This window comes from Amphiprion ocellaris, chromosome 2, assembly GCF_022539595.1.
Source record: "Amphiprion ocellaris isolate individual 3 ecotype Okinawa chromosome 2, ASM2253959v1, whole genome shotgun sequence".
In the NCBI taxonomy this organism is placed as follows: Eukaryota; Metazoa; Chordata; class Actinopteri; family Pomacentridae; genus Amphiprion; species Amphiprion ocellaris.
The window spans coordinates 6,025,791-6,042,971 of record NC_072767.1 but is presented as its reverse complement, the minus strand read 5'-3'; the positions used below and the strand labels follow the sequence as shown (position 1 = coordinate 6,042,971).

Sequence of the window (17,181 nt, the reverse complement as noted above, 5' to 3'; positions counted from 1 at the left end):
ATTTTTTGAGTCATTTTGAACATTTTGAAATCATTTTGGCCAATTTTTGAGTAACTTTGGGAAGTTTTTTGTCATTTCTGACAACTTCTGTGTAGTTTTGTACAAATTTTCCACAATTTTGGATAATTTTCAGGTCATTTTAGACAAACTTTGAATCATTTTGCGTGATTTTTAAAGCATCTTAGACAAATCTAGTGTCATTCAGTAAATTCTCAGTCATTCTGGATAATTTTAAATCATTTTAGACAAATTCTGACTGATTTTGGATCATTTTCCAGTCATTTTAGACTATTTTCATGTCATTCTTAAATTTTCATCATTTCAGATCATTTCTGGAAATTTTTCTGTGATTCTGGATAATTTTCAAGTCATTTTGAATGCATTTTGAATCATTTTGGATCGTTTTTGAAGCATCTTGGACAGTAAGGTTTAGAAGCAGAGTGGTCCGACACACTTTCTGTAGTTTTGGAGAAAAATGGGTTCAAAGTTTAGTGTTTCCCAGAATGGTCTAACATCCACTGTAATGCTGTATCTGGGTTGAGGGTTCGAACACTCTGATACCAAAATCTACCAGAAAATATGACAGGAATGATATAAAACTCAGTGGGTTAGACCACTCTGCTTCTAACCTCCTCATATATTCTGTATTTTTACCATGTCCTGTTGCCGTCCCCGTCCTCAGTGTCCTCAGCGGAGCGTCAGCAGGTTCTGGGAGCTCTGGAGCGTCTTCAGGCCAAACTGGACCAGAGGGAGGAGTGGACCCACAGCGACACTCTGGGGAACCTGAGGGAAACCCTGCAGAGTCCACTGTTCAGCCACATCCTGACGCTGCAGCACTCCATCAAGCAGCTCCGCAGCCAGGTGAGACTCACCTGAGCTCCAACACCAACACCTCAGTCTATTATCCACTGATGAATCTGGTCAGAACCGTCTTCCTGGTGGTTACGGGCCACGTTTGGATCACATCGTCTTTAAGCACCTCCTCAGATGCTCACATTCATTTCACACATCAGAAACCAGACAGAGGAACCTCAGAGGAACCTCAGATCCAGATCTTATAACCAGAAGATATTTTCAGTTTGTGGCATTTTGATGCATTAATATCCAAGTTATTGACTCTTTGGTGTGTTAATATCCAAGTTATTGAGATTTTAGTGCGTTATTATCCAAGTTATTGACACTTTGGTGTGTGAATATCCAAGTTATTGATGTTTTGGTGCATTAATTTTCAAATTTTTGATGTTTTGGTGTGTTAGTTTCCAATTTTTAGGTGTTCTGGCGTCTTCATATCCAAATTATTGGTGTTTTACTCTGTTAATATCCAAGTTATTCATGTTTTGGTGTGTTAATATCTAAGTTATTGATGTTTTGGTTGGGTGTGTTAATACTCGGGTTTTCAGTCTGCTGTGGATCATTGTCATGCTGACAAATCAACCCGTTTCCAATCAGACACTTTCCAACAGCCATGACATGATGAACCAAAGTCTGTCGGCACTTTTCAGTGTTAATGATTCCATCAGTTTGAACAATATCCCGACATCAACCCTCCACTGACGGAACTCTCCAACTCTTCTTCTCACTTATTGTCCTCAATTGGACCGTCACGTCTCAAACTTTGATTCATCGCTTCACAGGACTTTCTTCATTGATCTTCACTCCAATCTCTCTCTGAGCTTTTGCCGATTTCAGCCTTTCAGCCTGTTCCACATCTGAGAAAGTGGTTTTCTTGGTCGCTGCCCTTCCACAGAGGTCATTCCTGATCAAACCTGGCATCCGGATGAAGCTTATAGACGCTGACTGAGTTCTTAGCTGGACTTCTTCTGCTCTCTCAAAGAAGAAACTCAACAAAACTTCTCATCAGACGGTTTCCTTCCACTCCTCTTCGTGTCCTTCAGCTTCCCCACATTCTTCACATATCTTTAGTTTCCAGTTTGTTGCTGATTTTTCTGAGAGTGGCCTTGTTGGTGTGAAAGTCTTATTGACTCCCTGTTAAACTGTTTAATCTGTGGCATTTTAAATGGAAAAATGTGACAGATCCGATATACTTACTGGCTTGTAGTGTTTTTAAAAAAGTTAAGAGTCAGCTTGGTTAAATTTGAAGTTATTTTGGACAAATCTTGAGTCTTTTTGACATTTCTTGGGTGATTTTGGACAAATTTGGACCAATCATAAAAGTAAAAAGAATTTGTCTTGTCCTGATAATATGTAAAACAGGGTTGAGGTAGAGTGTAGCATAATGCTAACAGGATACTAACAATGCTGATAACAATGAAGGCTGACAATGTTATGAAAATATGAATATAGAAGAGAGGACATAGCTTTGCTCTACCTATTCTTTAGGACAACTGTTTGATGATGGAAACGACAAAAACAAGACAGAAAACGACCAAAACAAGATACAAAACGACAAAAATGAGACAGAAAATGACAAAAATGAAACAGAAACAAGACAGAAAATGATAAAAACAATACACAAAGACAAAAATAAGACACAAAGTGGAAAAAAAGAGACACAAAACAACAAAAATAAGACATAAAGCGACCAAAACAAGACAGAAAATGACAAAAACGAGACAGAAAATGACAAAAATGAAACAGAAACAAGACAGAAAATGACAAAAACAAGACACAAAACGAACAAATGAGACAAAAAAAACATGACACAAAGCGACCAAAACAAGACAGAAAACAACAAAAACGAGACAGAAAACGACAAATTGAAATTTGACGGGTGGGACATACAATATTGTTCTGTGTTTGTATTTGTTCGTTAGTTCTGTCATTTCCAGTTGTGCTGTCAGAGTGACGGCGTGTGAACAGAAACCTGCAGTCTGGATGTCATTACGTCAGCAGGTGTTTGTCTCTCTGATGTATGTGAACCTATTTAACACCGTCACGGCTGACAGGTGTGGCTCCGCCCAGGCGTCGGCAGCCTATCGGGTGCCGGCCCCGCCTCCAGCCCCGCTTCCCGTGACCCATCGGCCGGGACATTGAATCCCCTCTGGATGGAAATCTGTATGCAGCTCCCGCCTGCACTGACGCGGAGCTTTACAATAAACAATCTGGGGGCCAAATTAAGATAATGGCAATAACCGACGGCGGGCTTCATATTCTAAGTGCTGCGAAGGTCAGAGCTGAGTCTATGAAAGCCGGCCGGCGGGTGGAGGGTATATGAAGCAGGGGCTCCTCTCTCTTTCTTTATTTATTTATTTTCCCTCCTCCTCCCCCGGCGCTCTGCGGATCTATCAAGCTTTAATATCTGGTGTCTTGGTTTGAGTAACGGCCTTGTCGAGGCGGTATTGATGAAATGGCTCGGGATCCTGCTCCGTCAGCCCGGCCTAAATAAGCTGCAGACTGATAAGTTTCCACAATGTGAGTGTAAAGGTCATTAATACATTACCTGTTCAGAGACGCAGCCTGCAGAGGAATCTATTGATTTTTTTTTCCCTCTCTCCGCCCGTTTACCCCCCGGCCTCCACGCTTCATTTTTTTCCTTCGTGTCTTTTCCTTTTTGTCGACAGCGTCCTTGCATATCAGGACTCCTCCCATTCCTGTCTGTATCGTCCCTCCATCCGTCCCTCCATCCTCAGGTTTGGTCTGAAACCTGAAGTCCAGAAAATATAAAAAACTTTCAGGATCCACAAGTTCCTTTGTGGTTTTGAATCTGTGTGTTGATGTCCAAGTTTTTGAAGTTTTGGTCTGTTAAAATTTAGGTTTTTGGCATTTTTGGGCATAAATATCCAGGTTTTTAATCTTTTTTGTGCTATAATATCCAGGTTTTTGATCTTTTGGTGCATTAGTATTCAGGTTTTTGACATCGTAGTGTCTTATTTTGCAGGTTGTTGATGTTTTGGTGTGTTAAAATCCTTTTTTTTTGACATTTTTGTGCATTAGTATCCAGATTTTTAATCTTTTTGTCCAATAATATTCAGTTTTATTAAGTTTTGGTCTGTTAAATTTGGAATTTTGATCTCTTGGTTTTATTAATATCCAGGTTTTTGACATTTTGATGCATTAACATCTAAATTTTTGAGGTTTTGGTGTGTTAAATTTTTTTGACATTATGATGTGTTAATATCTGGGGTTTTTTTGACATTTTTGTGCATTATTATCCAGATATTTTATTTTTTTGTGCAACAGTATTGCACTGTTAAAATTTAGATTTTTTTTTTACATTATTGGGCATTAATATCCAAATTTTTGGTCTTTTTATGTGATGATATCCAGGTTTTTGATGTTTTGGTGCATTAATATCCAGGTTTTGATCTTTTGGTGTGATTTTTATCGAGGTTTTTGATGTTTTGGCGTGTTAAAATCCACTTTTTTGACATTGTGGTGTGTAAATATCTTGATTTTTAACATTTTTGTGCAATAGTATTCAGGTTTTTGAAGTTTTGATGCATTAATATCCAAGTCTTTGATCTTTTGGTGTGATATTATCCAGTTTTTTTTGAAGTGTTGGTGTGTTAAAATCTTTTTTTTTTTTTTAGTTTTAACCTGTTAAATTTAGATTTTTTACATTTTAGTGCATTAATAACGAGGTACACTGAGACTTTTTTGAGTCAACAACATGAATCTGTTGAATTAGTGTGTTAATATTCAAGTTTTTGATCCTTTTTATGCAATAATATCCAGGTTTTTGATCTTTTGGTCTGTAAAATCCAGGGTTTGACATTTTTGTGAGTTGATAGACAGGTTTTTGGTCTTTTTGTGTATTAATATCCAGGATTTTGAAGTTTTGGTATGTTAGAAACAATTTTTTTGACATTGCGGTATGTTAATATCTCCTTTTTTTGACATTTTTTTTGCATTCATATTAAGGTTTTTAAAATTTTAGTCTGTTAAAATTTAAGTTTTTGACATTTTTAGGCATTAATAATCAGTTTTTAGATCATTTTTTGAGTCAACAGGAATCTGTTGAACTGTTGTGTTAATCTACAACTGATCTTTTTATGTATTCATATTCAAATTTTTTATATTCGGGCATCTTATTATCCAGGCTGTTTATGTTTTGGTGTGTAAAATCCAGGTTTTAGACATTTTGTGCAGCATTAATGTTGAGGGTTTTGACATTTTAGTATGTTAATATCCTTGCATATCAGGGCTCCTCCCATTCCTGTCTATACCATCTATAGTCTGTAATATCTATGGTCTATACCATCTATAGTCTGTAATATCTATGGTCTATACCATCTATAGTCTATACCATCTATAGTCTGTAATATCTATGGTCTATACCATCTATAGTCTGTAATATCTATGGTCTATACCATCTATAGTCTATACCATCTATAGTCTGTAATATCTATGGTCTATACCATCTATAGTCTATACCATCTATAGTCTGTAATATCTATGGTCTATACCATCTATAGTCTGTAATATCTATGGTCTATACCATCTATAGTCTATACCATCTATAGTCTATAATATCTATGATCTATACCATCTATAGTCTATAATATCTATGATCTATACCATCTATAGTCAGTAATATCTATGGTCTATACCATCTATAGTCTATAATATCTATGATCTATACCATCTATAGTCTATACCATCTATAGTCTGTAATATCTATAGTCTATACCATCTATAGTCTGTAATATCTATGGTCTATACCATCTATAGTCTGTAATATCTATGGTCTATACCATCTATAGTCTATACCATCTATAGTCTATAATATCTATGATCTATACCATCTATAGTCTATAATATCTATGATCTATACCATCTATAGTCAGTAATATCTATGGTCTATACCATCTATAGTCCATACCATCTATAGTCAGTAATATCTATGGTCTATACCATCTATAGTCTATAATATCTATGATCTATACCATCTATAGTCAGTAATATCTATGGTCTATACCATCTCTCCATCTGTCCCTCCATCCTCCATCCAAAAAAGATCTAAACTTTCAGGATCCATGACTTCCTTTCTGGTTTTGAATCTGTGTGTTGATATCCAAGTTTTTGATATTTTGGTGTGTTAAAATAATTTTTTTTGGACATTGTGGTGTGTTATTATCTCGGTTTTTGACAATTTTGTACAATAATATTCATGTTTTTGAAGTTTAAATTTTTATTTTTGGCATTTTCAGGCATTATTATCCAAGTTTTTGATCTTTTTGTGCGATGATATCCAGGTTTTTGATGTTGTGGTGTGTTATTATCCAGGTTGTTGATGTTTTGATGCTTTAAAATCCAGATTTTTGAAGTTTTAGTCTGTAAAATCCAGATTTTTTTTTCACATTTTTGTGCATTAATATCCAAGTTTTTGATCTTTCAGTGTGATATTATCGAGGTTTTTCATGTTTTGCTGCCTTAATATCTGGGTTTTAGACATTTTGGTGTGTTATTATCCAGCTTTTCTGACGTTTTGGGGTATTAAAATCCATTTTTTTGACATTGGTGTATTAATATCTCAGATTTTGACATTTTTGTACATTAATATTCAGGCTTTTAAAGTTTTTGTGCAGTGTTAACCAGATTTTAGACATTGTGGTATGGTATTGTCCATGTTTTAGACATTTTGGTGCATTAATGTCCAGGTTTTGACATTTTAGTATGTTCATATTCTTGCATATCAGGGCACTTCCCATTCCTGTCTATACCATCTCTCCATCCATCCCTCCATCCTTAGGTTTCTGTTTGGTCTGAAACCTGAAGTCCAAAAAATATAAAAACTTTACAGATCCATGAGTTCCTTTGTGGTTTTATTTGCTCCACTTGCCTCCTAAAATGTTGTTTTCATAAACGTTTGAACAGAATCTGTGAGTTTAATACTAGAACTAGTTGTTCTATAGATGTATTAATAATGACTGAACTCCACTGCAGCAGTGTTTCCTCAGCTGTAGTGATATATTCTCCGTACATCCTCCTCTCTGACTCCTCCTCCTCCTGCAGCTCGCCGTGATGCCTCCAGACACCAGCAGTGACTTCAGCTTCTCTAAGAAAGGTCAGCTGATCATGAGCGCCGTCGATCCGGCCGCCGGCTCGGCTCCGCCCCCTCTGTCTGCCTCCTCCTCCGTCCTGACCAACGGCTCATTTCCGCCCATCCATCAGGCTCCGCCCTCCTCCGACCTCCTCCAGAAGTGGATCCTCGCCACCGCCAAGGTGGGCGGAGCCTCGTTGCTCCCTAACTATGAGCTCGTCTCTGAGCCGACATATCAGCTGACTGTGTTTGTGTTCAGGGCCGCCAGACGGAGCTGGTCAGCCTGACTCGGCCTCTGACCGGAGGGTTGGGCTTCAGCGTTGTAGGACTGAACCCTGCAGGAACCAGCAGCCACGGCGTCTTCGTCAAACACATCCAGCTGGGAGGAATCGCTCACAGGTGACCGACACACCTGAGTCTGACCAGACTGAAGCTCCACAATATTAAAGGATCCATTACACCTCATTATTTTAGAGTTTTTAATAAGAGACGGTACTAAAAACACTCTGCAAGATCTGAGAAACAAGGCAGAGCAGCTGAAGAACACAAATTAAAACTGCATTTTCATTTCTGATACTGAAAGTAAACTAAAACAGACACTAATAATATATAGTACTGAGTACTAGAACTGAATTAAACTGACTCCATTCAGAGACACTCATGCTTCTTTGTCTTCATCAGATAAACATCTGAAGTTTGACCAAAGATCCAGAAACACCAACATTCTGTCCTCCTGCAGGATTCTGTGTTTAGAACTACAGGTGGTCCCTAAAGTCTGGACACACAGGAAATCTCATTAACTATAATGTTTTTACCTCCACAGATTAAATAAGGCTAGTAGGTTTCATACGGTTAGGATTAGTAGGGTTAGTATAGTTAGGGTTAATAGGATTCGTAGGGTTATTAGGGTTAAGATTAGTAGGGTTAGTAGGGTTAGTACAGTTAGGGTTAGTAGGGTTCGTAGGGTTATTAGGGTTTGTAGGGCTAGTGTTAGTAGGGTAGGGTTAGGACTAGTAGGGTTTGTAGGGTTAGTGGGGTTATTAGGGTTAATAGGATTCGTAGGTTTAGGGAAGTGATCTTTTGGGGCTAGCATGAATTTTAGCCATGACCAATCCTTTAGTTTCCACTGATATATCTGGTCATCCTGAACGGGGTTTGTCTATGACGCTGCATGTTTCTTTAAACTCTTAAACCACCTTCGCCACTGTGGAAATGCCAAGTGGAATTCTCCTTGGATGATGTGTGTTAAATTCATCTGCTGTCTTTCCATATGTCCATCGATGGTGGCCATGAAGTGCACTGAGAAATTCCAGTTCAGCTCTTTTTTCTTTTATCAAAGCCATATTTAGTCTGTGGAGGCAAAAACATTAGAGCTGATGAGATTTCTTGTGTGTCCAGACTTCAGGGACTCACTGTAGATGTTCCACTTTGCTCTACCCAACACAAAACACTGAAGTTCTTCTGGACTGACCTGGTTCTGTGGTGGTTCTGTGGTGGTTTTGTGATGGTTCTGTGGTGGTTCTGTGATGGTTCTGTCTTGGTTCTGCAGGGATGGGCGTCTCCATGAGCGGGACCAGATCCTGGTGATCAACGGCAGCCCTCTGGAATCTGGGATCAGCCAGCAGCAGGCGCTGAGCCTCCTGCAGCAGCCGGGAGAAACCGTGGAGATGGTGGTGGCCCGGGAACGCCAACCCGACCCCCCGCCCGCCGCCGCCACAGTCACCACCGGGTCCATCAGCACGGTAAGAAAACCCTCAGACAGGCCACAAATTCATTTTTCCATACAGATTTATTTAATTTACATTTTTTGTTTGCAACAGTGGTGGTCAGGAGGCTTATGGTCCAAACCTGTCCGTCCATCAACGACATCAGACCCATAACATTTTTGCTTTTATAGTTTCTCTTCAAACTTTTGCGCGAGGTGAAGGGAAATTAACAGAAACTCATCACGCTCCAGCTTTGTTTGCTGCTTGATGTAATAAGAAGTCAATGTGGTTTAAAATGACTCACAAATGGTTTAACATGAGAAGGTAACAACTCCGAATTTGCAGAAATGACAATAACTTGTCGATAGTATGTTACACATTGCCCAAAATGATTCAGAGGATGTCCAAAGTAGCGTGAAACCTGTTCTAAATCAAAAAAATTACAAAAACTTAATAGGAATTTATTGGGAATAAATTACTGGGAATTTGTCCAAAATGAATTGGCATTTATTCATAACAAGGGAAGATCTGTTCAAACAGCAGTGATGAAGACAGAAAGATGAGATATCCAAACCTAAACTAGACATTACTAATACTATAGAAGGTGTCAAACCTTTTTTTCTCCAGATATGAACAAAATGACACCAAAGAGACACAAACAACTGCAGAAAGCACAAAATGTAAAGCTTTGTTTTTTGTGTTTAACTGCAGCATGTTCTTTATTATTGTATTTTAAATATAATTAAAGACACAATATGATAGGACAAAACTCCAGAGAGGGACAAAAAGAGACACAAATGTGAGACAAATGTGAAGAGACACAAAACAACCACAAAGAGACACAAAACAACCACAAAGAGACACAACACTGGAAAAAATGCCCCTCTGAAAACAAGAAAAAAATACTTATTTCAAGGAACTTTTACCTTAAAATAAGTGAAAAAATCTACCAGTAGAACAAGTGAAAATGTCTTGGTCAGATTTCTTGAAATAAGATATAATATTTAGAATATTGGGATCTTAAAATTAGCTGGAAAAACTTTGTTTCAAGCTCTGTTTTACCAGGATTGTCAAGCTTAGGTGTCTTAAAATAAGCCAGATATGCTAAAAAAAAAAAAAAAAAAAAAAAAAAAATAGATTTTTGCTTTCATGTAACCTCCTAATTTGAGATGCATTAACCCTCCTGCTGTCTTCATTTACAGGCACCAAAAAATGTTGTTTCCTTGCCTGAAATAAATCCCAAAAAATCAGCAAAAAAATTCCCCAAATTTCTGAAAATTTTCAAAACCTCCAGGAAGAAAATTCCAATAATTCCTTAAAAGCTTCCCTTAAAAGTTTTATTAAAAAAAAAAAAAAAAAAAAAAAGCCCCCAAATTTGGCAAGAAAATTCTTGTAAATATTTTCAAAAAAATGAGTAAAAATCTGCCAAAAAATCCTAAAAATATCTAAAGTGATTCCATATATATCAGTGAAACTTCTAATATTTTCTATAAGAACATTCACAAAAAAATCAACCAAAATCCAGTGAAATTCGCTGGATTTTGGTTGATTTTTTTGTGAATGTTCTTAAGAAACATGTTTAACATTTTTTTTTCCACCAAAGAATGTTCCAAGATTTCCCAAAAATGTTGAAAATGTGGACATCAGAAGTTTCTCTGTGAAAATTATTTTTTTTTCTCCACATTTTCAAAGTTTAAAATGGGTCAATTTGACCCACAAGATGACACAAGGGTGAAACTTTTCTTGTAAAATTCAGCTCAAAACAAGATGATTTCAAGACTGTTTGACTTAACAAGATATTTAAGATGCATTGTCTTAAAACAAGTCCCTCCATCTGCTGAAATGTCACTTATTAAGAGAATTTATCTTAAAGAACAAATAGACTTGGTAAGATTTTGAGTTTTTGCAGTGAAAGCAACCACAAAGTGACACAAAACTACTACAAAGAGACACAAAACAACCACAAATAGACACAAAACTACAACTAAGAGACACAAAACCACCGCAAAGAGACAGAAAATGACCACAAAGACAAACAAAACCACCACAACAGAACACAAGGTGTGAAAGCTTTCTTTGTTTGTTCTTTATTTTTGCTGAAACACAGTTTAACTTTATTATTTTGTGTTATTTAAACTAAAAACAGTCTGACGGGCCGGAGCTCCAGATGGAGCCTCGTCTGGCACTAAAACTTTACTGTCTGTTGTTTCAGAGAAAAAGGAAAACACGTTGTGAAATCAATAGTTTACTTCCAAAATCATTTCAGGGAGAATAAAAATCAATGTTGAGCGTTAAAGATCTCTAAAGTGGAAACGACACGAAACTTACCATCAGCGCTTCTCAGTTTGGTTCAGTTTTATAGTTCAAAGTGTTTTAGAGGATCGGACAGGAGGCAGCAGCACGTCCACGACATCACACATTAATACACACATAGACACACATAGACACACACTGATATACACACGAATACATAGACATCACTGGTATAAACACTAATACACACATAGACACACACTGATATACACACTAATACATAGACATCACTGATATACACACTAATACACACATAGATACACAGACACACACTGATATACACACGAATACATAGACATCACTGGTATACACACTAATACACACATAGATACACACTGATATACACACGAATACATAGACATCACTGGTATAAACACTAATACACACATAGACACACACTGATATACACACTAATACATAGACATCACTGGTATACATACTAATACACACATAGACACACACTGATATACACACTAATGCATAGACATCACTGATATACACACTAATACACACATAGACACACTGATATACACACGAATACATAGACATCACTGGTATAAACACTAATACACACATAGACACACACTGATATACACACTAATACATAGACATCACTGGTATACACACTAATACTCTAATACACACTGATACACACATTAAGATACACACTGATACTCTAATACACACTGAAATGCACACTAATGCACACTAATATACACACTAACACACACACACACTAATATACACACTAACCCATAGACACACACTAAGATACACACTAATACACACACTGATACACACACTAGTACACACACTAATACACACACTAATAGACACACTAATAGACACACTGATATACACGCTAAAACACACAAAGACGCACACAGGTATGCACATTAATACAAAGACACACTAATACACACACTGATAGACACACTAATACACAGACACACCCTGACACCAGCTGGAGACACACACTGACACACACACACACACACACACACACACCCCGGCTGTCACTCAGGCCTCTGGAGGTGTCCGTTGTCTCTGGAGGTGTCCGTCTTCTGGAGGTCACTCTGGGACCACGCCTCTGCGTCGGAGTGAGACCTCCTGTTGATGATGAGCTGAGACTCGCTGACATTGGCTGCTGATGTTTGTGACCTCACAGCATTCAGGAAATCAAGTTAGTGCTCCACTTGCAGCTTCGCTCCTGACAATATGTATTTAGGTCTGGGAGGAGGCGCGATCAATGGATGTGGACATGACGGGAGGAGACGCAGGAGAAGGAGGATCTGAGCAGGAAGGTCAGAGGTCAGGCTGTAGTTAACGTCCCACGTCTTTAATATTTAAAATCAGAGCTGCACATCTCTGGGATTAGATTAGCCACAAACTACATCTCAGATCAGCGTCACTCTTCATGATGTCACTTTTACCTCCACACACTTCTCATCAGAAAAAAATGATGACAAAGAGACACAAAACTACCCCAAAGAGATACAAAACAACCATAAAGAGACACAAAACAGCCACAAAGAGACACAAAACAACCAAAGAAACACCACAAAATTACGACAGACACAAAATGACCACAAAATGATCACAAAGAGACAAAAGACGACCACAAAGATTCAGATTCAGAAAACTTTATTTGTCCCCAGGGGGCAATTAAAACCAGAGGGCAATTAAAAGAGACAAAAAACGACCACAAAGAGACAAAAACTACCACAAATAGGATTCAGCGGTCTTCCTTCACCTCAAGGAAGAGGGACACTCATTTCAGGACACCAATGTTCAGATTTTGGACAGGGAGGACAGATGGTTTGAGAGAGGTGTGAAAGAAGCCATCCATGTCAAAGTGGAGAAGCCATCTCTGAACAGGGGGGGTGGTCTGCGACATCATCTTTCGCCATTTTACAATCAGGTCCTTTCAAAACTCCCCAAAAGAACTACTCGGCAGAATGACTCAGGTGAGGTGGCTCATGCTAACAACCACCATTAGCATACGAGGGCTCGGTGAAACTCGCATTTCAACGACCCCTTTGTCACTCCCTGGCTCCCAACGACCATCGTTGAGGAGCCAGGTGGGCCTTGGCAATGGTCGTCGGAATGTGAATAACACTGACCACACCTCACAGAGGTTATAAGCTGAGGCAACATCAACCACCACCAGAACTGAAGAAGCCTCTTGGATGAGAGGTGAAACGTCTTCAAGGAACCTTCTTAAAGTCCAGTTGGATTGATTTAAACAACTTTGGATTACCAGAAAGAGACACAAGACAACCACAAAGAGACACAAAACAACCACAAATACACACAAAACAACCACAAAGAGACACAAAACAACCACAAAGAGACACAAAACAACCACAACGTGTGTTTGATCAGAGTTTATAGCAGCATTAAAGAGTCCTGGAGGAAGTATGAGTTCGACCCTGCAGGTTCTGGATGACTGGTAAGCTCAGGGGCTGCTAGTAGCAGTTAGCATGTACCTGTTAGCATGTAGCTGGTATCGTATAGCTTGTATCATGTAGCATGTGGCTGGTATCATGTAGCTGTTAGCATGTAACTGTTATGTATCTGGTAGCATGTTGCTGTTAGCATGAAACTGTTATCATGTATCTGGTAGCATGTTGCTGGTAGCATGAAACTGCTATCAGGTACCTGATAACTGTTAGCATGTGACTGGTAGCCGGTAGCATATATCTGGTAGCGTGTCGCTGTTAGCTGGTAGCATATAGCGTGTAGCATGTTGCTGTTAGCTGGTAGAATGTAACTGGTAGCATGTAGCTGTTAGCATACAACTGTTATGTATCTGGTAGCATGTTGCTGGTGGCATAAAACTGTTATCAGGTACCTGATAGCTGTTAGGATGTAACTGGTAGCATGTAACTGTTAGATGTTAGCATATAGTTGGTAGCGTGTTGCTGTTAGCTGGTAACATGTAAATGGTAGCATGTAGCTGTTAGCAGGTAGCATATAGCTGGTGGCATGTAGCTGTTAGCTAGTAGCATAAAGCTGGTAGCATGCTGCTGTTAGCTGGTAGCATGTAGCTGTTAGCATGTAACTGTTATGATGTAGCTGGTAGCATGTAGCTGTTAGCTGGTAGCATGTACCTGTTAGCATGTAGCTGGTGGCATGTATATGTTAGCATGTAGATGTTAGCTGATAGAATATACCTGTTAGCTGTTAGCATGTAACTGGTGGCATGCAACTATTAGCATATATATGTTAGAATGTAGTTGTTAGCATATAGCATCTAGTAAAAACTAGAATATTTCTCTGAGCTGTTTTGCAGCAGAAGCAGAAAGAATCAGAACATGAAGTTTACAGAAAAGTTTATCGACTTCGTCTAAATAAGTTGTGTTTAAGTTAACATCCTGAGAGTCGCAGCAGCTTTAAAGGCCCCTCCAGGTTTCTTTAACTGCACAATCTGTTATTTTTTATCCCCGTTCTTCCTGCTTTTCATCAGTTTTAGGACGGCTATAAATTATCTCCTCACTCCTGAGTGCGTTCTCCGTCACGGCGTCCTAATCGATGGAGGGATAATATTCGCTAAATAGACACAAGCTGTAAAATTGTGTGACTCTGATTTATCTCCATCTTTATGGGTGGCTTTAAAGCGGCGAGGTTCTGGTCGGCGTCGGATGGATTCCAGCAGAATCCAGGTTTGACGCCAAAGCAGACACCTGAAGCTGCCCAGCGGGAGAATGGCAGTAAAACCCTCTGGAGCTGTTTTTATGCCCGCGGCTCCATTAAACATGACCTCAATAGAAGCAGGACATGAATAAAACAAAGGAGGCCGGTATGCAGGACGTGGCCTCGGTCCAGCAGCTAACAGGAGGAGGCTAACAAACAGCAGCACGGGGTAATTCTGGGTGATAATGACCCCACAATATGACGGGGCAGAATCATTACGGCTCCGGCTAACCTGTGATCCTCGGCTCGCATTAACAGTCCAGTCCTGCTCCACGCTGACACCACATCGTTTCTCTTCCTGAAATCTCCTCTGGTTATTTAAATGTCAAAGTTCTCCCACATTTTCATGTCCTCCTGGGCTCAAACAATAACTCTCAGATTCAGGCTCTGGAAGGGAAGTCAGGAGGTTTCAATGTTTTTTATTCATCAGGGAGCTTCAAACTGCAGTAAAAAGAAATAAACTGGATCAGATCAAGTTTCAGAGTGGTTTTAGAGTAGTTTAGACTGGGTCAGACCTGGTTTAAACTGGTTTAGACTGGTTTAGATCTGGTCCTGGATGTTTGTTAGGGTTTGGTTCCATCTTAGGACTGGTTTTAGTCTTGGTTTGGTCTTAGCTTAGGACTGGTTATAGTCTTGGTTTGTGAGTAGTTTGGATGGGCTTTGGACTCGATTTAAGAGTAGTTTTAGAGTAGCTTAGACTGGTTTAGATCTGGTCTAAACCATGTTTAGACTGGTTGAGATCTGGTTCTTACCTGGTTTCAGACTGATCCTGGATGTTGTTTAGGGTTTGATCCCAACTTAGGACTGGTTTTAGTCTTGATTTGGTCTAATCGTAAGACTGGTTTTAGTTTTGGTTTGGTCTTAGCTTAGGACTGGTTTAGTCTTGGTTTGAAGTAGTTTGGATGGGTTTTGCACTCAATTTAAGTGTGGTTTTAGAGTAGATTAGACTGGTTCAGAATGGTCCTGGATGTTGTCTGGGACTGGGTTTGGACTCAGTTTATGACTGACGTTAGACCAGGTTTGGACCTGGTTTGAGACTACTGTAAACTGATTGTTGACGTGATTTAAGACTAGTTTTGACTGCTGTTGAACTCTGTTTAAGACTGCTTTGTAGACTTGTTAAGATTATTTTTGGACTGGTTTTAGATTAGTTTAGACTTCGTTGGACTCTGTCTAAGAGTGGCTTAGAATAGTTTAGACTGGTTTTAGACCAGTTAAAGTTGGTTTTGGACTAGATTGGAATCATTTTACATTCATTTAGGCTAGTTTTAGAGTAGTTAAGACTGATTTTTGTCTAGTTTGACAGGTTTTACTCTAGTTTTGAATGGTTTTGTTCTAGTTTTGACTGGTTTTATTCTAGTTTTGAATGGTTTTAGACCATTTTAGGTTAGTTTTAGACTAGTTAGGAAGGGTTTCAGAATAGTTAAGGCTGGACTGAGACTAGTAAATGCTGCTTTTAGACTAGTTAGGAATGGTTTTGGAATAGTTATAAGCTGGCTTTGGACTCATTTAGGCTAGATTTAGACTAGTTAAGGCTGGTTTTAGACTAGTTTAGAATGGTTTTAGACCCATTTTGGTTGGTTTTAGACTAGTTTTGAATGGTTTTAGATCCATTTTGGTTGGTTTTAGACTAGTTTTGAATGGATTTAGACTACTTTAGAATGGTTTTAGACCTGTTTTGAATGGTTTTAGACTGGAGTAGGCTAGGTTTAGACTAGTTAAGGTTGGTTTTAGACTAGTTTAGAGTGGATTTAGACCTGTTTTGGCTGGTTTTAGCAGCTCCATCATGTTACTGTGTCAATAAGACAAACAGACTTCTGTCTCATTGAGTCTGTATTGAAGGACAGCAGTTAGTGCCCTCAGTTTTTATATAAAAACAGCAGAAAATGAGGTTTTTCTGTTTTCTGACATGGAAACTTTGAGGAACATCAGCATTCTGAGCTTCATTAAAACCATGAATGAATGTTGTATCATTCTGTACTGCTCATGGCCTCAGTGTTTGACTGTTAGCTCTATGAAGGATCCTCTGCTGTGAAAACACTGAAGCATTCAACATGCTGCTATGGGACTTTATCAGGCAACCAGCTTGTTGGATCAGCTGAGGAGGTTGGTTTCATTAGAGGAGGAGGAGCTGCTCCATCAGATCAGCTCTGATTACAGCCTCATAAAGCTGCTGTGTGTTCGCAGGAAGCATTGATCAGCAGCTGCTATCAGAGCCGGAAACACTCTCAGCTGGTAATTACCTGCAGATGTTCGCTGTAAAGACCTTTCACCTCAGGACAGATAGAACCAGCAGCTCAGCTAACGGCAATAAATACAGCGATGATTCGTTCAGTCAGTAAGAGTCAATTCACACTGAATTCAGGAAACATCTGACTGTACTGTCTCTGAAATGTCTTCATCAGAGGTAAAATCTGCACCCTTTAAAATATTTTGGGTAAATTTTGAGAATTCCATATTTTCAGACCTGGACCGTTTTGAATTTTCAGCCTCAAAAATGGTTTGAGGCCATTTTCCCGGTTC

General features: G+C 38.9%; 1 protein-coding gene across 4 annotated transcripts in view; it reads left to right on the top strand.

Annotated features, from left to right (window-relative positions):
* patj (PATJ crumbs cell polarity complex component) overlaps positions 1-17,181 on the top strand; it is a 157,946-nt gene that overhangs the window by 3,072 nt on the left and 137,693 nt on the right. For all 4 annotated transcript variants that reach the window (XM_055004234.1, XM_055004224.1, XM_055004233.1 and 1 more), the window contains exons 3-6: positions 683-861; positions 6,916-7,125; positions 7,203-7,342; positions 8,493-8,685. In XM_055004234.1, the coding sequence (XP_054860209.1) occupies positions 683-861; positions 6,916-7,125; positions 7,203-7,342; positions 8,493-8,685 (722 nt within the window). The remainder of the gene's footprint in view (positions 1-682; positions 862-6,915; positions 7,126-7,202; positions 7,343-8,492; positions 8,686-17,181) is intronic.